The 27,906-nt window shown below is 43.4% G+C and overlaps 1 protein-coding gene across 1 annotated transcript in view; it reads left to right on the top strand.

Annotated features, from left to right (window-relative positions):
* Window positions 1-27,906, top strand: part of VCAN (versican) — a 180,704-nt gene that overhangs the window by 17,384 nt on the left and 135,414 nt on the right. The window contains exons 2-4 of the mRNA XM_015405831.1: window positions 7,902-8,279; window positions 16,696-16,870; window positions 16,992-17,119. Of these exons, the coding sequence (XP_015261317.1) occupies window positions 7,902-8,279; window positions 16,696-16,870; window positions 16,992-17,119 (681 nt within the window). The remainder of the gene's footprint in view (window positions 1-7,901; window positions 8,280-16,695; window positions 16,871-16,991; window positions 17,120-27,906) is intronic.

Genomic DNA, 27,906 nt, shown 5'->3' with positions numbered 1-27,906 from the left:
CATATATTTATAGTTAGGATTTTTGGCTGCAATGTGCATTATTAAGCACTTGCCCACATGAACCTCATTTGCCACACTGACACCCACTTACCCAGATTCGATAGATCTCTCTGGAGCACCTCACAATTCTCCCTCGTTCTCACCACCAGTGTTCCCTCTAAGCTGAGTTAGTGTGAGCTAGCTCACAGTATTTTAGCCTCTGGCTCACAATTTTTTGCCTTAGCTCAGGAAGGAGGGCTCCAGAGCAGGCAAAATACTCACTCACAACTTTAATGCCAGTAGCTCACAAAATAGAATTTTTGCTCACAAGACTCCACAGTTTAGAGGGAACATTGCTCACCACCCTGAACAACTTACTGTCATCTACAAATTTAGCCACTGCACCACTTATTCCCAACTCCAAATCATTAATGAACAAGTTAAAAAGCACTGGGCCTAGTACCAAGCCCTACGGTACTCCACTGCTTACCATCTTCCGCTGTGAAAACTGCCCATTTATACTCATTCTCTGTTTTCTGTTAGTTAATCAATTTTTAATCCACAAGAGGACTTTGACCTCTTATCCCATGACTGCTGAGTTTATTTAGGAGCCTTTGATGAGGAACTTTATCAAAAGCTTTCTGGAAGTCTAGGTTAGGGATGCACATGAACTGAAAGATGAAAGATATTTGTGCTTTGGGAACAGAATTTCATGATGGGTCTACTGTCACAAATTTCCATGAACTTTTAGAACAGTTCATGTGGTTTGAGGTGGTTTGTGGATGGAGCAGAAAGCAGGGTTTCAAAGGGACCCGAAGTCTCTTTAAACTATGCTTTCTGTTCCCTGCAAAAGCCATAAAACTGCTGAGTGGTGAGGAGGTGCTCCCCACTGCTTGGATCAGTAAGCTTCTTCAGGCTGTCTCTTGCAGTCCCTTTAAAATGTAAAGTTTTTTGTGCTGGGTTGCAGTCCCTTTAAATTTTAAAGGGACGGCAGAAGACATTCTGAAAAAGCTGCACAGTGTGGTGCCTCCCCCTGCGCAGCTTTTTTGGTGCTGTTTTGCAGTCCCTTTAAACTTTAAAGGGACTGCTCAAGACAGCCTAAAACCAGCTGTGCGGCCAGGAGTGCCTCCCCGCCTCCCCATCTGTGCAGCAGTTTTTCAGGTTTTCTGCAAACCCAGTTTTTGAATGGGTTTGCAGGGCCATGGACCACGAACCAGTTTGGTTTGTGAATGAGCCTCCAGGTTTGGTTCAGTTTGTGATTTGGTTTGTGGTTCAGCCATGAACCACAAACCACATTTTCCCAGTTTGTGCCCATCCATAGTTTAGGCAAACAACACCTACTGGGTCACCCTTATCTATATGTTTGTTCTCCTCCCCCTCAAAGAACTCTAACATAAAGTTAGAATTTTTATTTGCTCCTTTGTCTCTTTTTGCTTGTATGATTACTGACTTGCATTTTTTTTTTGCCAAAGCCTGTACTCTCTTTTATTTACCTCACTTGGACTAGCCTTCCACTGCTTAGAGGAATCCTTCTTACCTTTTACTGCTTCCATTACTTTGTTTGTTAACCATGCATGCCTTTTTAAATACCTATTTGTACCTTTCCTAGCCTGCCATATACAATTTATCTGAGCTTCCGGTATTGTAGATTTAAATAGTCTCCAAGCTTCCTGAAGGGATTTGACACTCCTTACCTTTCCTTTCAATTTCTTCTTCATAATCTCCCTCATCTAAGAGAAGTCACCCCTTCTAAAGTTAAATGTGGTTGTGTTGGTCTTTTTGGGCAACTCCCTGTTTACGTAAATGCTCAACTTAATAGCATTATTGTCACTGTTCCCAACCGGAGCTGTCACATTTACATCTCTCACCAGGTCTTGCACATTTCTTAGGACCAAGTCCAGGATCACTTCCCCCCAGTAGGTTCTGTGACCATCTGCTCCGTGACACAGTCATTGAGAGTATTTAGAAATCCAATCTCTTTCTCCTGATTTGAACACATATTGACCCAATTAATATGTGAGTAGTTAAAAATCACCTATTGTGACACAGTTATTTCGTCCTGCTGCTTTCCTTAATTCTTTTGCTGTTTTTAAATCATCCTCTAACCTTTGACCTGGTGGTGATGATTTAGATTTGGAACAATCTGTAACTCACTATGATAGGATCGCTCCACATTTTCACAGATCAAGTTGCTTGCATCTGCCAGTACTTGGACAACAGTATTTTTAACAGAACTGTTAGAAAATGTTATCAGTACTCTGTCAAATTGCAGCTGCCTGGATGATTTTCAGCTATTGTAGCCTGGAGATGTGGATGGTTGCTTTGAGGAGTATGTCCAACATGTTCAATGTTCAAGCCTTGCCCTTCCTGGATTGAAAAAGTAATCTTGGCAGGGCTGGTAAATTGGCTGCAGGAAGTGGTAAATGCATCCTTTAAAGAGGGAGTAGATCCAACTACTCTGAAATAAACACTGAAATGAAAAAGGCTTTCTCTTGGAAAAACTGTCCTTTGACCCTAAAGATCTAAATAATTATTATCTTGTTGTGAATAGTTTCTTTTGGCAAGCTGCTCGAGTGAGTGGTGGCTAGACATCTCCAGGCTTTCAGGGAACAAACTGATTACTTAGACCAGTTTCAGTTTGAATTTTGGAATGAGAAGTACTCTGGTTTTCCTGTTAGGTGACCTACTCTTGAAGAGGGAGACAGGAGCGTATCAGTGGAGGCCTCTGATATCATCGATCATGCTATCCTTCTGAACCAACTAGTGGAAATGGGGATGAAGGCATTGTGTTCTGGGGATTCTGGTTCTGGCTGATCAGCACCACAGTGTAGTGCCTCGGGGTTGATTGCTTGAGCCTGTGGCACATGGTGAGAACCAGCTGTGAAGTGCTGGATATCCTGAACCCTTGCCTGGAGGTAGTAATGGGCTGAATGAAAGTGAAAAAACTGAAGCTTGGTCCCAGTAAGATGAAGGTCCTATTGGTCCCTAATAGAACCAGTAAGAGGTTGATGATTTCTCCTGTTCTGAATGTAGTCATAACCAATGTTCCCTCTAAGCTGTGGAGTCCTGTGAGCAAAAATTCTACTTGGTGAGCTACTGGCATTAAAGTTGTGAGCAAGCCATTTGGCTACTGCATACATTAGTTTGCTCTGGAGCCATCCTTCCTGAGCTAAGACAAAAATGTGTGAGCCAGAGGCTAAAAAACTGTGAGCTAGCTCACACTAACTCAGAGGGAACACTGGTCATAACCCACCCACCCCCCGAACAAGTTTGCAACTTGGGGGTTCTGCTTGTTGTAGATCTGCAGCTGGAGGTACAGGTCTCCTCTGCAGTGTGTAGCATCTTTCACCAGCTTGGATCAGTATGCAGTTGTCCATGGACTGAACACATCCCAGATGAATTACTGTAATACTCTTGGGGCTCCCTTGAAGATGCTTTGAAAGCAGCAATCAGTGCACAGTGCAACAGGTAGATTGCTGACAGGTGTTTCCTATAGACAACATATTATGTCTATATTGAGTAAATTGCACTGGCTGTCAATTTGCTTCTGAGCCCAGTCTAGATGGTGGTTTTGACCTTTAATGCCCTGATATTTTAATGGTCTCAATATTTGAACCACTTACTCTGTGTATTCTTTCACATCAGTTAAGATCTTTGTCATGGGTTCTGCTTCATTTTCTATATGTAGCAGAACAAGAGGGACCATTACATGAAACAGAGCCTTTCCCATTTTGGCACCCCAATTGTGGGATGCCTTTTCCCCAGATATTCACCTGCTGTGTTCACCTGGGGTTTTGTTAAATGGTTGGTAAGTCTGTGTTTTAATCTGATGGCTTTCCCCATGCTTTTGTGTTTGAATTGTATCGGTTACTTCACCTATATTTCAGTTTTTGAGCATAATTTTGCTTTGCTGTTGTGCATATGTTTACATTTGTTTACATCTACCTTTTCAGTCTGTTGTTACATGGTTTGTGGAGCTTGCTGTACGTTAGTCTTAATTGTTTCTAATTCTGCTTCTGTTTAAGTCTGCTGCCAGAAGATTGGTGACGGTTGCTCTCAAGATGGTGTTAATTGTTTTTAGTATGGCTTTGCTATTTTGGGTTGGTTTGGTGTGGTTTTTATTGTAGTATTTAATTTTGTTGTAAACTGAGGGGCCTTTGGCTAAGGAGAAGGATATATGTATTATTCCCATAAAGGTTCTTTTGGGTTCGCATTCAATAATGTGAACCCAAAAGAACCTTTATGAGTTCTAACAAGAATTTTGAATTTTGAACAAAGCTCTCCTAGCCACCTCTGCCAGCTATTTATCAAGGATGATACCAACAATACCCCCCCCCCAAATTTGAGCCTAGTCTTTAAGAGGGTATGCAAGTATGTCTAATACACACTGGACACTTATTCCCTTGCCAGTTTTTTATGCACAATCCACTGCACTTCAACTCCCTGGATTCACTAATATCTACAGATGTTGTCATTATTGTTGTTGTTGTTATTTCTGAATCACCCAATGTACAACAACATATATAACATAAAAACTGTAGAATTAAAATACACACAACAATAAATTACTAATACTCTTAAAAAGAATCCATGATGGCGTGACTATATTTCTTCCCATTCTGGATTGCACTGCCACCTCATGGATAGGGGACAAAGAGAAACACAACAACACAGAAATGAGTCTGGAGGAAAAGGAGAGGATGCCAGCCATGATGGAAACCATTGCTGTCCTCAACCAAAAACCTGGTGGAACATCTCTGCCTTACAGGCCCTGCGGAATTGCATTTGATCCCGCAGGGCTCCGGTAGTATTTGGCAAAGAGTTGCACTGGGTGAGGACCAAGAAGGCCCTGGCCCTGGTTGAGGACAGCCAGACATCTTTGGGGCTGGGGATCACACACAGTTTTATTCACTTCCATCCACATACATTTGTCTAGTTAAAGACATCTTGACCTTTTCTGTATTTTACCATGTATAATGAAAAAATTGTGTTTTTAGCTCAACTAATCCCTGAACAGTTAGATGACTTACAATTGTTGGCAATACTCATTGTTTGCTTTGCACTGTTGGTGGCCAGTATTAGATTACCTATATTATGTTTCTAGATGGCGAGAATTCTCAATTGTTCTGAATTAATAGACTTTAAAAAAACAGGAATAGGAAAGAATGAGGACAAAACTTTCTTTTGTAACCATGGTTGTCAAACTACAGTGAATAACTTAATGAAGGATTAAGAGAATCTTAGCAAGTATATAGAGTGTTAGTAAGTATATAGTTCCCTCTCCAGGCAAGCTGTAGGCAGATTAGATGAACAGTAGCCAACATTACCTCCTAGATATTCTCTGTTGTTGGATGTAAGCATTTCAATGGTAAAGTCCTTTAATCAGACATTTGAGCCAAGCAGGAACAATCCTGTGCTACACAATTCCTTTGAAGGAATCTGTCATCCTTTCATCTCTTCTCCAAATTTACACTGATATTTAAAATGGAGTTCAGAGGGAACCAGGGCATTACAGGCTTGTTAGCCTAGTAATAGAAATAAGAGGAGAGTTCTCACAATGGAGGTAAGTGGGACTGGTATAATTTAAATGGCTTACAATGTGGCCAAGTTTGTAAATGATACCAAATTATTTAGGATGGTGAAGCCCAGACAGATTGGGTGAGTGGGCGCCAACTTGGCAAATGAAGTTCAGTGCAAATAAGGGTAAGGTGATGCACACTGGAACAAAAAAAAATCCCAGTTGACCCCATATGGTGATGGGTCTGAACTGATTGAAATGGAAAGAGATCTTTGGGTTGTAGTGGATAGCCTGAATATGTCAACTCATTGTGCTGCAGTTGGGAAAATCAAACTCTGTGCTGGGGATTATTAGAAAATTAAAAATGCTAATATTGTAACATAATGCAATGTATCAGTGTATGGTGTGACATCATTTGGAATACAGTAAGGGGTTTTCATCGCTGCATCTCAAAAAGGATATTGCAGTGTTAGAAAAAGTACAAAAGAGGACAACCAAGATGATAAGGGGTTGGAGCACTTTTCCTGTGAGGAAAGGCTAAAGAGTCTGAGACTTTTCAATTTGGAAAAAAGGCACTTAAGGGTTTATAAAATTATGCAGGGGGCAGAGAAAGTGGGTAAGGAGAGCTTTCCCTCCCTCTCTTATAAACATGAGTTCAAGGACACACAGTGAAGTTGATAGGCAATAGTTTCAGGATGGACAAAAGAAAAAACTTCTTACTCAGTGACTGATTAAATTGTCCAGAGGATGTAGTAGTGGATTGTACCACAGATGGCTTTAAAGGGGGATTAGACAGATTCATGGGGATAGGTCCATCAGTGGCTACTAGCCATGGCGATTAAAGAGAACATCCACATCCTGATGCAGTAAACCTTTGGATCCCAGTGTTGGGAGGCAACATGAGAAGGCCTTGGCTTCTATGCCTGTTTGTTGGCCCTTCAAGGTAACTAGTTAGCCACTCTGTGAAACAGCCTGATGGAGTGGGTTGACCTGGTATGATCTAGCAGAGCTCATGTTCTTATGAGATACTAAATAAAAATCAGCTCAGAGAAACATAGACCCCAGACTGTCCCCAGGGAAGCTGGACTTTCTGGGTTATTGGGGGAGGGGGGGTTGCTTAGACATATGCTTTTATAGCCCCCCCATCTTCACAGCCCTGCCTACTAGCTTGTATGGATATTTTGTTCTATCCCTCATAGGGTATAATTGCAGGCTGACTTGCTCTGTCTACCTGTCATGGGAGGGGGGAACCATCATTTCTCTTCACTATCCTCCTCCCCATTTGCTTTGCTGTATGGTGGTTACAGGTAAAATATTTTTGCATCTGCCTGCCTAAAACATGCTTAGCCTCCAATAACAGAATACCTCAGCCATCCAAGACCAATAGCTATATAGAATCAGAAAACCCATCCCAAATCAATGAAATGGTGCCACGATTGGCATTTTTGTGATCAGTTTTCCATTTTCTGCTAGCTAAATGGTTTCTCCATCACATATGCTAGTGTTGATTTACTCATTCTTTCCTTTCCCTTCCTACCCCCCTCCTGCCTCATATTGCCAAAGAGAAATGAAACCACAAAGGAAGGTGTTAGGATAATCAGAAGATCAGAAAGCATCCACCCATACCCAAATATTAGAAATTATTTTGGTTGGTTTAGGAAATATTTTAACATTCCCAAATTGTGGTACTGTCTAGATCTTAATTAGTACCTTTCCAACTGCACATCAGTACTAATGCTATGAACAGAAGGTGACTTGTGGACCAAGATCTATTCAAAGATGCATCCCACAAACCTGAACTACTACATTTCTTTCATTTCCAAAAGTAATTCTGAGAACTAGAAGAAGAAGAGAAGAGATTGGATTTATACCCCACCCTTCAACACCCAAGGGAGTCTCAGAGTGGCTTACAAACTCCTTTCCCTTCCCCTCCCCACAACAGACACCCTGTGAGGTAGGTGGGGCTGAGAGAGCTCTGACAGAAACTGCTCTTTTTCAAGAACAGCTGTGCCAGAATTATGGCTTGGCCAAGGTAATCCAGCAGGTGCAAGTGGAGGAGTGGGGAATCAAACCCAGTTCTCCCAGATTAGAGTCCACGCACTTAACCACTACACCAAACTAGTTCAGGAGCTCCTAAATGGTGCTGATGTGTACATGAAACTGTCTCTTAATACTCTGTGGAATGTCAGCTGTAGCTCATCATAGAAAACTTTGAGGCCACTGAAAAATGTGTTTTGCTGAATCTGTCATAATATTGTATTTACCAGAACACCCTGTTGCTTCCCAGTATCATCTACCTGTTCTTACTGTCTTGAGCAGGAGGTGGAGTTGCCTGTATTTTGTTTTTAAATATCTGTAACTTATCTTTTGCTTGCTCACTAATATGATTTTTCCTTCCTTACAGTGAAAGTGGAAAAAAGCCCCCCGGTGAAGGGCTCCCTGGCTGGAAGAGCTGTTCTTCCTTGCTTCTTCTCAACCTTGCCTACATTGCCCCCAAGCTACCACAACACTAGTGAATTTCTTCGGATCAAATGGTCAAAGGTTGAGCAGGATAAAGGAGGAAAAGATCTAAGAGAATCTACAGTTTTGGTGGCCCAAAATGGAAATATCAAGATTGGACAAGGCTACAAAGGGAGAGTGTCAGTTCCAAGCCACCCAGAAGACATTGGTGATGCATCGTTAACTATGGTGAAATTGCGGGCAAGTGATGCTGGGGTTTACCGCTGTGATGTCATGTATGGAATAGAAGATACTCAAGACATCATCTCACTGGCTGTTGATGGTAAGATTCTATTTGTTTTATTTAGAGCTTTCTCTCTCTTTCTGTCTGTCTGTCTCTCTCTCTCTCACACAGACACACATTTGTGCGCCTTGTATATCAAGCAACATTAGAAGAAGAAGAAGAGATTGGATTTATACCCTGCCCTTCACTACCCAAAGGTGTCTCAGAGCGGCTTACAAACACTTTTCCCTTCCCCTCCCCACAACCAACACACTGTGAGGTAGGTGGGGCTGAGAGAGGTCTGACAGAAACTGCTCTTTTTCAAGGACAGCTCTTATCAGAACTATGGCTTGCCCAAGGTCATCCAGCCAGGTGCAAGTGGAGGAGTGGGGAATCAAACCCGGTTCTCCCAGATTAGAGTCCACGTACTTAACCACTACACCAAACTTACAGTTCTCTTCCTCTTCTATTTTAGTTTCATAAATGGCAAGTTTGAGAAGGTGACCACACCCTCCCCCCAATTTCCCAAAGTGAACTGCCAGCAAGTTTAATTTTTTCTACACAGCTCCTACCTCTGAGCTGGCAAGTGTAAGGAGAGAGGAGTTAGTGCTCCTTACTTGGTTGGATTTTGCCACAAAACCTCCTGTTGAAGATCTCTAATGTTAAAAAGCTCTTTGTACTCTTCTGATCTTCCTTCCCAGGAAACCTTTCCTCCCTCCTCCCATTCTTTTAAAGCAGAGAAGTAGTTAATTGTCACAGTTCAAAGGAACCCCAGGGTTTCACTTAAGAGGATCCCTGTTCTCAACATCCCTCATCTTGTACTTCCCTCCCTTAGGGCTTCTGTGCAGACCAGAATGGTCACCATTTTTTTGCTTCTAGAGCTGCTGGAATGCTAGTAAATTTTTGTCATGGTTAAAAAAGTTGCAAGTAGTTAAGACTGGAGAAAGGAACATGCTTTAGAGGGAGAGTATTAGCCAAAGGGAAATATACTTTTCTGCTGCTGTTAATGTTATATATAGTGATTTCCAAAGCGCACAAGGCAACCAGTGTTCCCTCTAAGCTGAGTTACTGTGAGTGAGCTAGCTCAGTTTTTTAGCCACCAACTCACACATTTTTGTCTTAGCTCAGGAAAAATGGCTCCTGAGCTTAGAGGGAACACTGGACTGTGAGCTAGCTCAGTTTTTTAGCCCCTGACTCACATTTTTGTCTTCACTCAGGAAGGATGGCTCTAGAGCAAACTAATTTATGCAGTAGCCAAATTTCTCGCTCACAACTTTAATGCCAGTAGCTCACAAAGCAGAATTTTTGCTCACAAGACTCCACAGCTTAGAGGGAGCATTGAAGGCAACCTACATCAAAAGTACCTTCTCTTGTGGCAACTCCAGCCACTGTTCTGCTTCCATGTGCTGGAGGAAATATGTAGGGGTCAGGATCGCGTTATTATGAGATATAATATAAACTGGAAACTTTGCTCCTACTTTCTCACACACAAATACATAATTATGGTCTTTCTATACACGAAGAAAATAACACACCTCCTTCACCACAACATTAGGGGAAGCATTACTAATGGCAAATGTTTAACATTAAGCTTCTCAGCTTCATGAAACTGGCAGGAAAGTGATGGTACTTTGTAATACACTAAAAGGTGGTTTTCTGTTTTCTTTGCATTCCATTTGCAAATGAATCGTGGATGCATGTTTCATTCTGTACACAAGAAGGTAGAAAACATGCCGCCTATTGTTAACACTATCATTTGATTTCTTTTTTTATGATGAGAACAATTCAGACTTTATTTCTGGTAGTTTATTAAGGTGAAAATTAAATCACTTACATTTTTGGAATGTCATCACGGCAGCAAGCATGCAACTAAATCACTTACTGCATTATCCCAGTAGTGAGTTTGTTAACTCAAAAGTACAGGGCTCTAGTCGGGGGGGAGCTCTCAGGTACGGAGCTCCGGAAGAGAACCTCTAGGGGGCGGGGCGGTCACGTGGTGAAGCCCCGCCCCCTTCTTTACCCCGCCCTCTGCTTCGATCCTCATTCCGTTTGGGAATGAGGATGAAGCAGGAGGGTAAGTAGCCGGGCCTTCTGACACACTTCCGGTGATGTCAGGGGGTGTGGCCTTCTGTCACTTCCGGTGATGTCAGGGGGCGTGGCATATGCAAATAAGTTATGCTAATGAGTTATGCTAATGAGCTCCGGCAGCTCTTTTTCTACAACAAGACCCCTGCAAAAGTATATCTATATATCTAATAGCCAAGTTGCCCCCGGAGTGCGGATCGCTAAATCAGCGCTCCGGGGGCACTTGGGGGGGGAGGGGGAGGTTTGTGCACACGTGGGCCAGTCCCCACGTGTGCACAAAAATACTAAAAGTTGAAAAAAAATTCGGGGAGATGTTTAAATCCCCCCAAAACTGGCAGAGCGTCCCCTGCGCATGCGCAGGGGACGCTCTGGAACGCCGCCTCCGCCTCACAGCCGCTTTGCGGGGGAGAGGGGGGGAAGCGCCAAGGCCCGGCGGCCAGAAGCCGCGTGGGCCTCGCTCTCAAGCCGCCCCCCCGGCCGTGCAGGATCGGTGGCCCCTTCCCCCAGTGCAAGCTGACTTACTCACTTGCATCCCCCGCGAGATGGATGTGGCCGCTGCCGTCGGCTGCCCGCCCTGAGCAAACAGAGCTGTGTCCTCTCTCCTTCCCAGGAGCTGCTCGACCCAGGCGGGGCACGGACCGTTCTCTGTTGACTCCCCGGTGGTGCTGAGAGCTCAGTCATTACTAGCTGGGAAGCTGCGGGAGCAGCTGCCGCCGCACTCCCCTCCTCCTCCTGTGCTGATTTTATCTCTCTCAGCAAACCGGGCTTGGGAGAGGCACGCCAGAGTCCCGCAGAGGTGGAAATTAAACTGGGGCGACGTCCCCCTCATGGCATCTCCGTGCTGGGAAAAGCTGCCGTGGAGAAAAACCTGGCACTGTTCTCTTTGGCGGTTAAGAGCGTAGGCGGGCAAAACGCGCCTCCTGGGCTGAGGAGTCGGCCTGGCTCGGGTAAGGCGACATTCTCTCCCGGAAGAGCCGGTTCCCTGTCCGGGGTGCCCCAAGCCTGCCCCCCCCCTCGCAGCAGGTGGCAGCCCTTCCTAGGTAGCCCTGACCCAGCCATGGTCCTCCGGACTTTGGGCCCCTCTTCCGGGTCGGGTGATCGTCAGGCCCCCTCTGCCCTTGAAAGCGGTCCGGAAGCTTCCGCTGGAGCCCAAGTTACTGGCTTCACCACCGTCTGGGCTTGGAAAGGCCTGCACCGCCTCCGGGCCGGTCTCCGTGGGTGAAGGGGTAGCTCAGCACAGCCCAGGCCAGGACCCAGAAAGACTGGCTGCTTCCATCAACAGAGATCTGGTTGCAGGTAGAGATGTAAAATTTCCAGAAATTTTGAAGCTCAGAAACCCGCAGGGCCCTCGCTTTCCAGCCGGGTGAGGAGGCGGGTGGGGGGGAGATCGAGGGGGGGCCATACGGAGGAACCAGCGGGATGGGGGGGAAACGTTACCTGTTCCTGACTCCTCCTCCGCCTGAATCCCCCCCCGCGAGTTTCGCGGGTCGTCTGGCTTGTAAATGTTATAAACTAAAGGGGAACCAAAGGCTCACATGAGATCCTCAGAATAGAATTGAACCTCCTGTTACAGATCAACATTATTTAATAATTCTATGCCTATTCCAGCCTTGAAAACAGGGAGAGTACAGACTTCCATCTCTTATCTACATTGTTGAACTTCTGGCAGGCTTTGCACCCAGCAAGGAAATACCACATCTTCCTCACTATAATAATAGGGGAAAGATTGCTGACCACAAATATTTAACAAGCATTTATTTGGATTCCAAAAATTATTAAATTGGCTAAAAGATTTTAATGGTTTCAAGGGAAACCCTATTAGCAAATATCTGTGGGATTTTACTGGCAGATATATATCTTATCTATGTCATCAACAAGGCCATTCATGTTCTCAGCATCAGTATGGTACGTTATGTGCATGACATACCCTCATATTTGGAAGTCAACAAAATACTTTAATTTGCATGGACATATCATATAATATACCAACACATCTAAGAAATGTCTCTGCATTATATATCAACACAGTTAAGAAATGTCACTGCGCGCGCACACACACAGCACACACATACAAGTTGTAGAAATGTTGAAATGGGAAAGCAAATATAGATTTCATTATCAAGTTATTGTATTGTGGATCCACTAGAGTGTTTCTGCAGATGGATGGAACTTGGGGTTGCCAGCTCCAGGTTGGGAAGTACCTGGAGATTTTGGGGGTGGAGTCTGTGGAGGGGGAGGGACCTCAGCAGGGTATAATACCTAATAGTCCACCCTCCAAAGCAGCCATTATCTCAAGTGGAACTGATCTTGGTCATCTGGAAATCAGCTGTAATAGTGGGAGATCTCCAGTATTACCTGGATCACCTGGAGGCTTGCAACCCTAATGGAACTCTGCTTGCAGTGAATGACTTGCTCACCTCCTCCTGCTGCAACCCAAAATGCTCCCATGCAGCTCATAGTAACCATAGGATCCAACCCACTGTATCTATCTATACTTGGACATTCATGTTCACACTTTGATTGAAAATTACAGTTATTTTGAAGTGAGATGGATGGCTCACACTTGCAACATCACAATGCAGTTTTAACATCCAAACACAGATGCTTCTTTCTCCCCTTTGCCCACTATTGATCTTGTAATAATAGCATGATGGCAGCCAAGCAGGCATAGCATGGAGGCACTTCAGAGAAGACAGAAATGACAGTAGTGAGAACCAGTGCAATAGACAGTGGTTGATTTGAATGGCGAGATGTGAGCTTAAAAATCCATGTGATGTTTACTTGCCATTCTTTTTCAGTTAAGGTTGCCAACATCCAGGTAGGGACTGGAGATCTCTTGGAATTGCAACTGATCTTCAGACTAAATGCATTGCTTGTTTATTTGTTTAAAATATTTATTCCACTTCTCCTGGAGAAAATGGCTGCTTTGGAAGGTGGGCAACATGGTTGGCACTATAACCTACCAAGGTCCCTCCCCTCCCTAAACCCCACTACCCCAGGCCCAGTGTTCCCTCTAAGCTGAGTTAGTGTGAGCTAGCTTACGTTTTATGGCACACATGGCCTGGCTGGACAGAGTGACATTTATGTCAGATCTGGCCATCATAACAAATGGGTTCTACACCTCTGGTTTAGATTTTCCCTTGCTTAGAAGTCTATGGGAAAATGCAATAACTAAGCAATATTGTCCTTCCTCAGATTTCATTAATCTGAGATGTATTTGCAAATCAAACCATGTCTTGTCTTTCTGTCAGCTTCAGTTTGCAAAGCAGTTTGGATGACCTGTACATTTTTGTTCTTGTTCCTTTTGTAAGCCAATATGAATTTGATATGAGTTGCAAAATTCAATATTCATTCAGCCCAAATAGAACACAAAATCAAAACAAATATCCCCTCTGGAATTACTTAAAAGCTTCAAAATTTCAGGTGCTGGTAGATAGTAGCTGCCATCTTTATATATAATTTTTGTTTCCTAGAGAGTACTGAAGTCACTTGTGGTTTTCCCCCAGAAATGTTGTTATGGTAGTCAGAGGTCATTTCGGGGGGGATCGCAGTTCCCTCGGGTGAGGTACAGGGGGCGGGGCACATGACGAATCCCCGCCCCCTGCTTCCAGCCGCCCCGCTTCCAGCCCTCATTCAGCCAGGAGGAGGCAGGAGAAGAGGGAGGGTAAGTTGCTTCCTCCCTGCCTCTCCCCACCCCTGCCTGCCTGGGGCCAGGGAGGCCCTTCGCGGGGCTTCCTTGCACTCCTGCTGGCCTTGCAGGTCCACCGTCGGGCCCCTCATGGGGCTCGGCAGTGGAGCTGCAAGGCCGGCGGCGGCGGCCGGGACCGTTGGGGGCGGGGTGTGTGACCTTATGACACACTTCCGGTGATGTCAGGGGGTGTGGCCTTATGACACACTTCCGGTGATGTCAGGGGGTGTGGCATATGCTAATGAGTTATGCTAATGAGTTCCCCTAGCTCTTTTTCTATGAAATGACCCCTGATGGTAGTGGTTAGGCAGCTGATACAAGAACTTGAAAAGCATTCAGCAGCAGCATTGATCCCATCTCATGTTTCTACATTTTTGTACCCTTCAGCTCAAACTTTCTTAGTGACACATACAGTGTTCACTTCTTCAATCAAGGGAAATAATTAGTCACCATAGTTGCCTGAGAGTTTACCATTCCCTGCTCCCATACCTTTCACAGCTACCTGATCTGCAGGCATTAGTGGGTGATAATTTGGGATTGTGTGCTACAGTCTGGTTCCCATTTCCTTCACCAGAGGAGGTGAGGATTTTTGCTGAGTCCCCTTCCTGCTGCAGACTCCTATGTTGCCAACCATGTATTCATGATGGTCCACCCCTGGGGAAAAGTTCTGGGAGTGGGGCTGCAGTAGGAGAGGAGTTAGGGAGGTCCTGCTCAGCTCTTTGATCTTGGATGCTACAAGACACCAGATCTCCATGCTTCATTTGTGAATAGGGTTGCCAGGTCCTATGTGGCTGCTGGTGGGGGGTTCCAGGGTCCATCCTGGAATCTTCTGGAAGTGACATCATCATGTCACTGACATCAAGGGGGTGGTGCTCTAGTTTTGGGGCAAAACTCTATGGTTTGAGCCCAATTTTACCATAGAGTTTGGCCCAAAAACTAGAGTGTCACCCCCTGATGTTGACGACATGATGTCACTTCCAGAAGATTTCAGGATGTCACGTTCAGGGGCATTTGCGGGTGGGGTTTCTCCCCCACCAGCCAGCTGGTTGATGGCAGAAAGGGCCCCCCAAAAGTGGGGGGACCCCTGCCTGGACTGGGGGGCCTGGCAACCCTATTTGTGGACTTCTGCAGAACAAGCTGCCATTAAAGGCACAGGAGGTGGCTAATAGTACAATACTATGCAGTGTTATAAACCAGTTTTTAATATCTAGCAATCCTGTTTTCACTACCTCTGTTTGCTCCACCACAACACCACCTTTGTGATTGTTTCGCTCTACTTCATCATTCTCAGTCTCTCAGCATTTAAATGCATAATTTAATCCTTCAAACCAAAGGTTATTTTTTTGTCATGGGACCTTGTTAAACTTAAGTATGTAAAGGCTATCAGAGGAATCATAAATGTACCACTGAAACCATAAATTGATTAGCAGGCCACTGTAATATGGCAGTTTTATTAGCGGAGACTTACCATCTGTAGACATGTCAACAAAAAGTTCTTTTTAAAAAGTCATCCAGTGCTGAAAAATCAGGTCTGTAACTTTTCAAGCAACCCCGCTTCTCTGTCTTTAAAGATTTCTTAAAATATAAATAATAAAAGATTGATAACAACACATAGTCTTGCCAATCTAACAAATGATTTTAATTGTTTGCAAGAAATTTAATTTCCGTATCTTCAAGTTTGCTCTATTCTGAGAGCTCAGTGCTCTTATTTAAAGTTTAAAAATGTAAAATAGAACAGCAATATATAATCCCACAGAATCCTAACAAATTTAATTCAGAGTAAAACACACCAATTTCAGTTTCCCTTGAAGTGCTCGTGGCTTTCCCTCCAGAAATTACTCTTGCTTGTCTAAGTTGGGACAAAAGTATTATGCAACTGTAACTCGCTTCTCAGTTGCTATATTTTGTCACTCTGTGGTTGAATTCTTGTAACAAAGAGACAGAAGGGAAAGACAAACTCCAATAGATGTTCTAAAGTGAAGTTGGACAGCAGATTTTTCTCTTATTTTACTTCCAGCTGAAACAATGGAAGCTTTGGATTTTAAGTTACTTCTGCAAGGTGGCAACTCCCCATTCTGCTGATTGCTGCTGCAAATGCAAAGGACATTCACAGCAACAGCAGTGCTTTCCCCCCTTGTATGCCACCACCAGCCCCAGCAGGCATTTGCTGTTTTGTTTTTCATATTGGTAGTAGATACAGTGTTAAAGCACTTTAGTGATACACCAGATACTGATATATTTTTTAGAAGCCTGCTGGTGATGGGGTGGGTGGTAAAACAGTGGGTGGGATGGGAAATGGAACTGGATGTGCCACCAGATGTGGGTGGGGAGAAATGGGAATCTGCACTTTCCCCTCCATACTTTCCCAGACCGAGTGAAGGGTGGGGTATAAATCCAATCTCTTCTCTCTTCTCTTATAACAACTCTGTGAGGTATGTCACACTGCATAGGACTGGCCCAAGGATACTCAGCTGGTTTCAGTGGCAGTGTGGGTCTCCTTCATTTATGAGCAGCTTAAAAGTTTGAAGAAATATGTGCAGGAGGGATGGGGAGTTTGCTATTTTGTACCCTCTGGAACTGTACTGAGTAATATTTCCAATCCTTGTTACATGGTGGTTTAACTAAGCTAGAGAGAAAATCACTGTAAATCTAGTGACTGTTGCTGCAATATGAGTTACTAGGATGGACTTCCTTTCTCCACAGGTGTTGTGTTCCACTACCGTGCAGCCACCAGCAGGTATACCATGAATTTCAAACAGGCTCAGGAGGCTTGTATAGAGAATGGCGCTGTTATAGCAAACCCCGATCAACTGAAAGCAGCTTATGAAGATGGATTTGAGCAGTGTGATGCTGGCTGGTTGTCTGACCAGACAGTTAGGTGAGAAAATTGGATTTCCCCTTGCCTGTGTATCTGGATATAAATAACCTTGGTACATCCTTAGTGGGGAATGGCTTAAAGAAACCTTGACCTTCACCAGCTTTAACTTACTGTCTTGCAGATATCCCATCAGGTTACCCAGAGTTGGCTGCTTTGGAGACATGATGGGAAAGGAAGGAGTCAGAACCTATGGATATCGTCTTCCCAATGAAACCTATGATGCCTATTGCTATGTGGGAAGCTTGAATGGTAAGCAAAACAATTATTCATAGTTGTGAATATGGTGGCTAAAATGAAGTGCTGGCATGTGACTAGAGTGTATGTGACTTTTATAACCACCAGACATCACGGTCATAAACTGTAAGTACTGTAAGTATTTAAAGTACTTTATTTTAATTTATGTTTTGTCTTGTTAAACAGAACAAATACCAGTATTATTAATTAAACTTATCCAGCATTAAACTCTTCTTATAGTTAGAACCACTGCAGAGAGTCTTCATGTAAGCATGGTGTCAGAATAATGATTCTTATTCTTTTCAGCATGGAAAATGGAACTGCAGTTCATCTATCTACCTAGTACCTTTTTATCCCTCTCCAGGGGTCATTTCGTAGAAAAAGAGGTGCAGGAGCTCATTAGCATAACATATTAGCATAACTTATTTGCATATGACACACCCCCTGACATCACCAGAAGTGTGTTAGAAGGCAACACCCACCACCCAGGCTCCACTGGATTGTTTTGGATTGCTAGCTATGGGGGGGGGGGAATGTGCAGATCTGTCCTCACAGAGGAGGGAGAGCTTGTACCTGAAGGCGGGCCAGTGGGGGGGGGGCTCTGCAACTTACCTGGCTGCTTCTTGTTCCTTGTGGTCCAACTGAGGGCTGCTGGGAGCAGGGGGTGGGGCTTGTTGCATGTGCCCATCCCCTGGGCTCCTTACTGCCAGAGCTCCACTCCTGTGCACTCCCGCAGGAAATGACCCCTGTCCCTCTCTACCTCCAAGAAGCTCAGGGTACATTAATCTCCCTGTTCAATTTTATCCTCACAACAATATTGTGAGGTAAGTTCAATTGAGGGAATGTGGCCAAGGTCACTCAGCAAGCTTCTCTGGCAAAGTGGGGATTTGGAACAGTCTCCCCCTGATTCTAGGACAGTACCTTAACCAGTGCTATTTTTGGGCAAGAACGCACAGGAACGGAGTTCCGTCTGGCTTCAGAGTTGGCCACACCCACTACAGCCAAAACCTCTGGATGCGTGGCTACAGAGGGAAGGCCTGGAGAGTGACCCTCCCGGTGACTCCAAGGCGGGTGGGCCAGGCCCTCCCTGGAAGGATCGGGGAGGCATTTAAGTGCCTCCCCGTGCCTTCCCCAGCCTGTCCAAGGGCCGGCTTGCCCAGACTCCCCGCAACCATGGGGCACCCAGGCAAGCCAAGGGAAGGCACGGGGTGTGGCCTAATATGCTAATGAGCTGTGCTGTCAGGGTATGGTCTAATATGCTAATGAGTTTCTGCTGTTGGAAGTGGCCTATTATGCTAATGAGTTCCTGCTGGGCTTTTTCTACAAAAAAAAGCCCTGACCTTAACCACCACATCACAAAGGTTCTCACCTATAGGAATGGTCCTATTGTTTGCACAGGGATGTGGAGAGCAGGGCTTATTACTTAGAAAGAATACAGTTAGCAAAATCTGCTTCACATGTTTCTTAGATTCTTAAGAAATTAAGAATGGTTCAAGAAATTCTAGTAACTTTCAGGGAAATTATACTAATCAAAGGAGCAGGTAAAATAAATAGCAATATTAACATCCAAACATATAAATTAGATAAACATATGGAGCAGAGGTCCATCAGTGGCTGTTAGTCATAAGGTATAGATGGAACACTATGTCTGGGACAGTGATCCTCTGTCTTCTTGGTGCTTGGAGCAACAGTGGAAGGGCTTCTGGAGTCTGGCCCTCTGGTGGACCTCCTGATGGCACCTGGTTTTGGGCCACTGTGTGACAGAGTGTTGGACTGAATGGGCCATTGGCCTGTTCCAACATGGCTTCTCTTATGTTCTTATGTTCTTATGTTCTTAAATAAGATAGCCCTATACCAAATAGATAATGATCTTACTAATCAATCTTAGTACTATTTCCGCCCCCCCCAAGAAATGACCATTTAATTGTGTAGAGGATGCAGTTTATGCAGGTTATCCAGGTTCCCTACTAAGATGGGCTTCAACAATTTGACAATCACTGTGATAAGACCACCAGTTACCACTGCACAAAATCTTTGCAAAATGTGCTTCTCGCATGGGAGGAAAAGAGGTATGGGATATAGGAACTAATATAAAGGTAGAGCCAAAAGGCTAGACATAGACTTTTTAGATGGTTTGTGAAAAATAATCTCTTTCTCCCTTTGTGCCAGTGTTCAAATCCCCATGTGCTATGAATGGAACCATTCCTATAGATAAGCTTATGTTCACACCTGATGAATGTGAGCAGCCTTTGCACTGTTCTGTGAGAGCCGTAATCCAGTGTTCTCTGTGTCCCCCTCCCCATACTGATACTGTCAAAATGGGCTGTCCTAAGCTGTGTTCTGAAGAGGTGTAACAGTTGTTTATTATTGACTGAGAATGAAAACATAAAGGAGAATCATTTACATGTTCTAAGAAGTTCCAAGTAGCTCAGGGCAGTATCTATAGCTTGTCTCCTTCATTGTATCTTCACAGTAGCCCTGAAGACTGGCCCAGGGTCACCAAGTGATTGAATTGGCTAACAGGGAATTCATGTTTGAGAGACCCTAATCTGATACTCTTCAATTAAGTATTAGAAGCCCAAGTACATTTAACTTTTGTATCAGTGACCATCACAGCACATGGTATTATTAGGAAAGTGGAAGCTACTTGGAAAAGTAATTTGTTGAAATATGGTATGAATTGACTATGCTAATTAGATACACTGTGGGCAGACAGATGTATAAACACACATGATTTCAACTCCCACCTGTTTCTTTTCACTGTCCAGTTCGATATGTGCATCCTTGGAAGTAAGCACAAATTTCTGTTCTTAAGCTCTCTGAAGTGTGCATAAGATTCAGGCTTTATAAAATATCACTGGTATCATCATCACCATAATTAATAATAATCATTATTATTATTTTATTTTTATTTACTTTTAAAGAACATTTCTGTGCTGTTTTCCCACCGCAATAGGGTCTCCAAGGCAGCAAACACAGAAACATTAACACATTTCAACATTAATGATGTGGTCCATGGGGTCGCGAAGAGTTGGATTTGACTGTGTGACTGAACAACAACAACAACTATACAAAATAATCAATCAAAAACATCTAAATACACATAGCACCAAAACCAGGGAGGAGGGCCAATAGCAGTTATTGGGAAAATGCCAAACAAAACAAAAAAGTCTCACCCACTGGTGGAAGGCAACAACACAGAGAGACAGAGAAATCTCCCTGGGGAGTTCCAATGTTTTGGCACCACAACAGAGAACATCCTTTCTCAGGTTGTCAGCTGTCTAGTCTCTGATGGCAAAGGCTTTCAGAGAAGGGCCTCCAAAGATGACCGGAGTGAGTGGGTAGGTTCATATGGGAGAAGGCAGTCTTTTAGGTATTCTAGGGCTTTATAGGGCAATGCCAGCACCTTGAATTGGTCCCAGAAGAAAATTGGGATCCAGGATGGATGGAACAATACTGGAGGGATGTGGTCCCTATGATCTTCTCCAGTCAATATCCTGACCCCAGCATTCTTTACTGACTGTAGCTTCTGGGCAGTCTTCACAGGCAGCTCCGCATAGAGTGTGCAGTAATCAAATCTACTTGTTACCAGGGCATGCACCACAGTTGTAAGATATTAAACCCCCCTACCCGCCCTCCCCAGGAAGGATTACAGCCAGTGTTCCCTCTAAGTTGGGTTAGTATGAGCTAGCTCACAGTTTTTTAGCCTCTGGCTCACACATTTTTGCCTTGGCTCAGGAAGGATGGCTCTAGAGCAAACTTATTTATGCAGTAGCCAAATCGCTGGCTCACAACTTTAATGCCAGCAGCTCACAAAGGAGAAGTTTTGCTCATAAGACTCCACAGCTTAGAGGGAGCATTGACCACAACTGGCTCACCTGGCCATTGCTGCCACCTGTTTATCCAACAGGTCAGGTTCCAGCAGCACTCCCAAACTCCCAACTTGCTCCTTTAGTGGAAGTGCAACCCTATCCAGAACAGAAGATGTCCCATCTCCTGCGTCAAACTTTGCCCCCACCAGTAGTACCTTCTTAGGCATCCTTAGCACCATTGAGGTTCTATCTGGTCACTTTCTTATTCATTAAACAAAACCAAAAAATTGAAAAGCACAGGCTGAGTTCCTTTTGAAACCAAACAGATCTGTTTCAGATAATGCAAGTTTAGACATACACATATGTTATTAAAAGTACCCACAAGTAGATCTGAATATTATGTGCATGCAATATTCTTTTGAACGTTTGCTCCTTAATGCAATTAATTCATGAAATCACAAAAGATACATGAATGGAGAGTCAAAGGTGTCTTTGACATGCCTGTTTAAAGACATTAAACACAAAATGACTCTGAACTGGAACTTTTTGTGTATTTGTAACCAAATGAACAAGGAATGCTTATTTAGTTTGACCCCCTTAATAAATATGGCTCTAAAATTTAGCTGGTACAAGTGGAAACTGGAAAATTCACTCTTAATGAAGTCTATTTTCCATCTCTCTGTGATGGTGCAGATCCAAAACACAAGGAATGTGATCTGTCTTACCACCTCTGATTCTCTTAAACTATGCAAGTATAATATGCAATCAGGGGAGTGGTAGGAAAGTTCTTTGATGGAGAGGTAATGGAAGATTGTAACATGTAGTTTCCCATGATGCATCTTAATGACGTTTAGTCCAAAAGAGCAGTATAAATCCAGATGTTCCTTGCACATTTTCCATATTTTAGAAAGACTAGGAAGTGTGCATTTGCAGTGCATTGTAAAGTAAGGATGAACAAATTTACTCAAAACTGCAGTTTCAGATACTCTAACACTAAGCTTATGAGAACAATAAGTACCCTGCAGACTTCTATTCTGGAGGATGTATGGATGCAAGCTGACGTAAGTGAAGTCTGATTTTGGCAGCAATGGTCTTGAAGTCTGAGTAAACACGCTTATGGCCAGGATTTTAGGTGCCAGTCATTAAACTGCTTACTTTGGTGTACTTCCATTAAGTTCAAGGGGGACTATTCTACAGGGTAAGAACTTTATTCAGGACTGGCATAGTAGGCAGTCCTTCCTGATCTGAATGTTCAGAGTCTCATGAAGAGCTAGCTACCCTTTCCCTTTCGATTTCTGCTGTACTGCCACACTTACGGAATTATAGCCAAGCCATTCATTCAAGACAGGCTCCATGGGCCTCCCCTACTAATGTCCACCACACTTCCATTTTCTGCTAGGCCTCCACTTGCAGCTCAACTGCTGCTCCTCCTGAGGGTCTGGGAAAGAATGAGCTTCTATGGACTGGAGGGATCTACCTTGGAATTCAGAGCTCAGTAGTGGTGGCCCAGGAGGGGAGATGAGTGGTAAACTGACTCCTGAGGGGGTTATCTGCACACAGGGCTGCCAACCTCCAGGTGGTGGCTGGAGATCTCCCACCATTACAACTGATCTCCAGGTGACAGAGATCTGTTCACCTGGGGAAAATGGCTGCTTTGCAAATTGGACACTATGGCATTGTACACTATTAAAGAACCTCCAGTCTCCAAACCCCGTCCTCCTCGGGTTGCACCGCCAAAATCTCCACCTTTTTCCCAACCTAGAGTGGACAACCCTTTCTGCACATGAGGGCCAGGCAGGTTTACACCCAGGACTTGCAACTATAATTACATTATTTCAAAAGAACATGAACATTAGATTTATTGTCCATTTTCAGACACAGGAATGTAATAGAAGTTGTATGATATGTAAAATCTCCTTGTTATTAATACAGAGTTGAGCAGAGCACTTTGAGGATAAATGGATAAGTTTCAGATCTTCCAAGAACTTGCTAATGAGTGTTGCCACTGATGTTTAAGAAGATTAACTCATTTGTTCTGTTTCTCCAAGCCTTTTTTTTTTGGGGGGGGGATATTTGGCTGTAATAAATTTGTGATTAGGATTTCCCCCCCATTGTTTCTTGTCATCTTTTGCTGTTAGTTTTATTATGACTACTTTAATACTCCTTTTTCCTTGTTTGAGTGTGTTATTGGAAATGCTGCAAGTGGTTGATAAGCAACTGATATGTGAAAGTCTAGAAACTGATTTTATTCATTTAGCATTTCTAGTTCCTCTGCTGAGAAATAAGGTGACAATATAGAACAGGAATATAGAACTAGAATATATATTAGAGTTGTTCAGGGTTATAATGGTTTTCGTCATCTGTATCAACTATCAAATGTTTTCTGTAGCATTTCTTGATATCCAGATTATGTATACAAACGTTTAGGCAATGAAAATTATAGTTACAAAATTTGCTTTGAAGTAGGAAATGGAAAAGAAAAAGAAAAAGCAAGAGGTAAAATGAGAACCCTGTGCTGGGTCAGAGCAAGTAGCACAGCATTTTATCCCTAATAGTGGCTGGCCAAGCCGATGTTCCTGTGATGATCACACCAGAGTACATGACCATAGCAATGTTCTCTCTGCCTGTTCTCAATACTTGATAATTAAAATGTGGAAGTGGTTGTCACTGCTAATGGCCATTCAGGCTGCAGTCCTGACAACAATTGAATACAAGGGGACTTAGTTTTAAGTAGACCTGCTTAGGTCTGCTCCTGGTGAGAATACATTTAAAAATAAGGAAAAGGGGACTTCTGGTTTTTGGTGGCATGATGGCAGACGCGACCCTGGTGAACATCAGTGGCTAGGAGGGGGGGCGACTGTCCTCTACCCCCCGGAACCCTTTGGGATAGGGCTCCTAGCCAGGGGGCTTTTGAGGGATTACCTCTTCAACCAGCTTGATGCTGGGGAATTGAGGCTTCCCTCCACCCTGAAGGTCCTACTGCTGTGTGGCCAAATGGCTTAAGAGTCGCTGACCGGGACAAGTGCGTGAAGATCGGGTGAGATACACGAACCTTAAGCGGGTCAGGAGACCAACGATGAACTGTGAGTTGAGTTGAAAGCAGAACACCGAACTTTGTCAAGAAAGCCAGCATGGGGGGGGGGGACTTTCAGACATGAAATCCAAACAGAGCATTTTAAAAAGAGGGCACTGGATGTAAAAGCCATAGAACTGATTTAAGAAACACACAAAAGCGCAAGTAAAGCATTTGGGTGAAAAACAAAGACTTTGGCAATTTTTTCTTAAAGTAAACAATCCTCAACAATGGCGGGGAGGAGAGGCGAGAAAGAGAAACCATCGTAGCTTAAACCTCCTTCGGGAAGTAGAAGCTCGAGAACGGAAGCTACCAACGAGCTTTCACAGCTATTAGCTGAATCATTGCGCCCTCTGCTGGACCAGATGACAAACATCAATCAGCAACTGGTTAATTTGAACCAGAACTTCACTGCACAACAACTGGAACTGAATGAGACTAAGAAATTAACAGAGCAAACAGCAGAAACACTGAAGGAAGTTAATTCCAAATCTAAAAAGGTAAAAAAACGTGTACAGGAGTTGGAAAAGAGAAGAATTGCTGATGAATCCCAGCTTTTGCAACTACAAATGGAAAAAGCAAGCTTCATCCTGAGATTCCAAGGGATTCCTGAGACAAAAGGAGAGAATCTAAAACAAGTATTGGGCAATTTACTTGCACCAGTGGCAGATTTTAAAATGGAATATCTTCAAAGTGAAATGGATGTGGTCTACAGATCATATTCAGAATACATTAAGAAAATCTGCCTGGAGAAATAGTGGTTAGATTCTCTAAAAGACATGTGAGGGATCAAATCTTGAAAACAACATCAGGTATATCTCTGAAAATCAACGGTAATACCATACGGATACTAAAAGACATTCCATTTAAAATTAGAAAGAAGAGGAAGAAATTCAAAGACTTGGTATTGTTTTTACAAACAAACAACATACAGTACAAATGGCTGGTTCCTGAAGATTTACTCTTCAGAATAAATGAGAAAAAAGAAAGAATAGACTCTGTTAAGAAAGCAAAGGAGTTCTTGAGGCAGCAACTGGGAAGGTCCGGAGAAGATGACAAAGATGATGACCAGAGTAAAGAAAGCCGTGAAAACTCTTCTTCAACCTCGGAGGAAGTCTTTTATTCGGAGATGGGGGCTGAGGCTCCCAAAAGAGACTATGATCTGAGGAAAAGAAATGCCAAGAAATGAGATGCTGAGGAACTCTGAATTCCACCTTTAAGAAGCTACATTTAGTTTTGATGCTTTTGTGATTGTCTTAAACAGTAATTGATATCGGGTTTTGGGGAATATAGGCTAGAGTTAAATATTCAAGCTCATTGTATTATTAATAGGCTAGATTAATCATTTTATAAGCTTATGCAATGATCTTCACTACTTGGGTTTTTAGTGGTTAACTTTCCTTTCCCCCGTAGATATTAGATTCCCTCCCATATTTTCTTTGTAGTTTATAGAAATGCAATAAAAACAAATCCCCTTCGGGGGGCCAAAAGAAAGAAAGAAAGAAAAGAAATAGGGAAAAGGCACATTAGACTCTGATGATAACAAAGTCAGGGTTTACTTTTGTCAACAAATACCAATCTGATCCAAAATCAAACTAAGGGGTATGTACCCGTTACTATAGTGATCAACATGGAGACTGGCACAGTCTCATTTGGGATTAATGGGCATTAAGTGTATTGAATCAGTATACCTAATATGTAAGAAACATTTAATCCTAACTGTTATAACCTTGTCCTTATAGTTCTTTCTGGATGTTTGTATGCTTTTGACATATGTCAGATGTACCCCAAACTGTTCATGACCTCTGGCAATATTCTAGTGCGGGCAAATGTCTTAGGAGAAGGATACACAGATATTCCTTCTGATATCAGTCTTGCTAGAATCTTTTCCCACCTGCAACAAGTACACAACCAAAATATCAGAGGAACATTCTGTGAAAATTAGTTGGTAATCTCCTGGAGTAGAGGTTTTTTGGCATGGAGAAGAGGGGAATCAATTTTCTGTCTCAATGACTGCCAAGTCTATCTTGCTGCATTTAACAGCAATAAAAAGAAGCTTAGGTGCCTTTTAAACTAAGCAAGGCCAACGTGTGCACACACACACCAGGAAAATTTGGAGATTCTTGGAGTGCTTTGACTTTTGGGTTGAGGCAATCGCTCTTAAGCAGGGGCCAAAACTAATACAAACTGCATTGCTGTCTGTAATCCAAACATTGTCATGGTTTCCATGCCTCCCCTGTTATTGCAGGACAGGGCCAGAGCTAAGCTCCCTTTCTCCTCTTGCTCTTGGCCCTGGTGTCTGCCTTGATCATTTTGCTGAGTTACTCCTCCATGTGGATTCCAGCTATCAAAACATTACAGATCACTTAAACTCTTTATTTCCCCTCCCAATATTTTTTCATCACACTAATGTTCAAGGCTACGTCACCCACAAGCTTGCCAGATGGATTTTCTCTATGTCTTTTTCGGACATTCTGGGGGACAAAATACTTTAAAGCTGTTTGTGTTTGGGAAGCCATGGCTTTTGCAGATTTATAATTCAGCAGCTCAGACTGTATGATGGGACTAATCCCCCACTTAAATGTGAACTGTAACACTCTTGTAGCCAGAGTAAAAGCTAGTATTAGAGATTTTGCTTATAATACTTTTATTGTTTTCATTAATGAAGTTATACTTAGGTAAAAGGAAGGCTGTTTCAAAGGTCCAAACAATCATTTGTCTTTGGTGTCATGGAATGAGTGAAAAGAACATAAAGCCATATGATGTTGACTACTTCTCGTGGCTGTTCAGATCAGAGGTCATTTCGGGGGGGGACGCGGGGGAACGCAGTTCCCCCGGGTGAGGTGCGGGGGGCGAGGCACATGATGAACCCCCGCCCCCTGCTTCCGGCCGCCCAGCTTCCAGCCCTCATTCAGCCAGGAGGAGGCAGGAGAAGAGGGAGGGTAAGTTGCTTCCTCCCCGTCTCTCCCCACCCCTGCCTGCCTGGGGCCAGGGAGGGCCTTGGCAGGGCTTCCTTGCACTCCCGCTGGCCTTGCAGGTCCACCGCTGGGCCCCTGATGTCAGAGGGTGTGGCATATGCTAATGAGTTATGCTAATGAGTTCCCCTAGCTCTTTTTCTACGAAATGACCCCTGGTTCAGATTAATATTCTAGTGAGTTTGACGCAAAGCACAGGTTATGATATAAATTTTATGCTTTATCACATTGCTTTGATTTCCTTTAAGAAGCTCTTTCAGTAACTATGTTTTTAAAGTCTTTGTATTCCAATCTCTTCTCTGCTGTAATTTAGCTTTCACAAAAAGAGGAAGAACACATTTTCCATGTGTAGGGATCCCCCTCCCCACCCTGGGTGATCATTCAACTATATAATCCTTGTTTGATGTGGCAAAGTTCAGAAACAGAGCTGGTTTACCATTCCACCTGTTAATGTGTGAACCAGCTTTTCATTCAAGCCTGTAAAATGCAATCCACCAGCTGCATATTCTGATGTGCTTAACAACCCCATTTGACTTGGAGGGTATTGAACCAGAGCCACCATATATAGCTTAATAGGTCAGAATGTGTACAGGTCTGGCTTGGATTTCCATAATCTCCAGTAGTAAATTATCATAATTTTCTCACATTGTGCGCTGATTTTGTGAACACCACATAACTTCATAGTACATACTCTCTGTTGCTGTATGTATTATCCTGCTATGTAACTTATGCACTATCATGTTAATATTTATGCTTTGTTTTAGATACGTTTCAAATTTCTGCAGTCCTAATTCTATTACATGCTTTATTGGATGACCTGTCATGATGACTGCATTGATTCACACTGTATAATCCTCCTTGAGTCTCAGTGAGAAAGCTGAAATATAAATAACTTAAATAAATTCATATGGGTCTTTGTGAAGTCTGTAATCAGGTTTCAAT

The sequence above is a fragment of the Gekko japonicus genome, unplaced genomic scaffold (genome assembly GCF_001447785.1).
Source record: "Gekko japonicus isolate JY-2015 unplaced genomic scaffold, Gekko_japonicus_V1.1 scaffold172, whole genome shotgun sequence".
Taxonomy (NCBI): domain Eukaryota; kingdom Metazoa; phylum Chordata; class Lepidosauria; order Squamata; family Gekkonidae; genus Gekko; species Gekko japonicus.
Note: the sequence above shows the minus strand (reverse complement) of the source record. Positions and strands in the feature narration are given on the sequence as shown.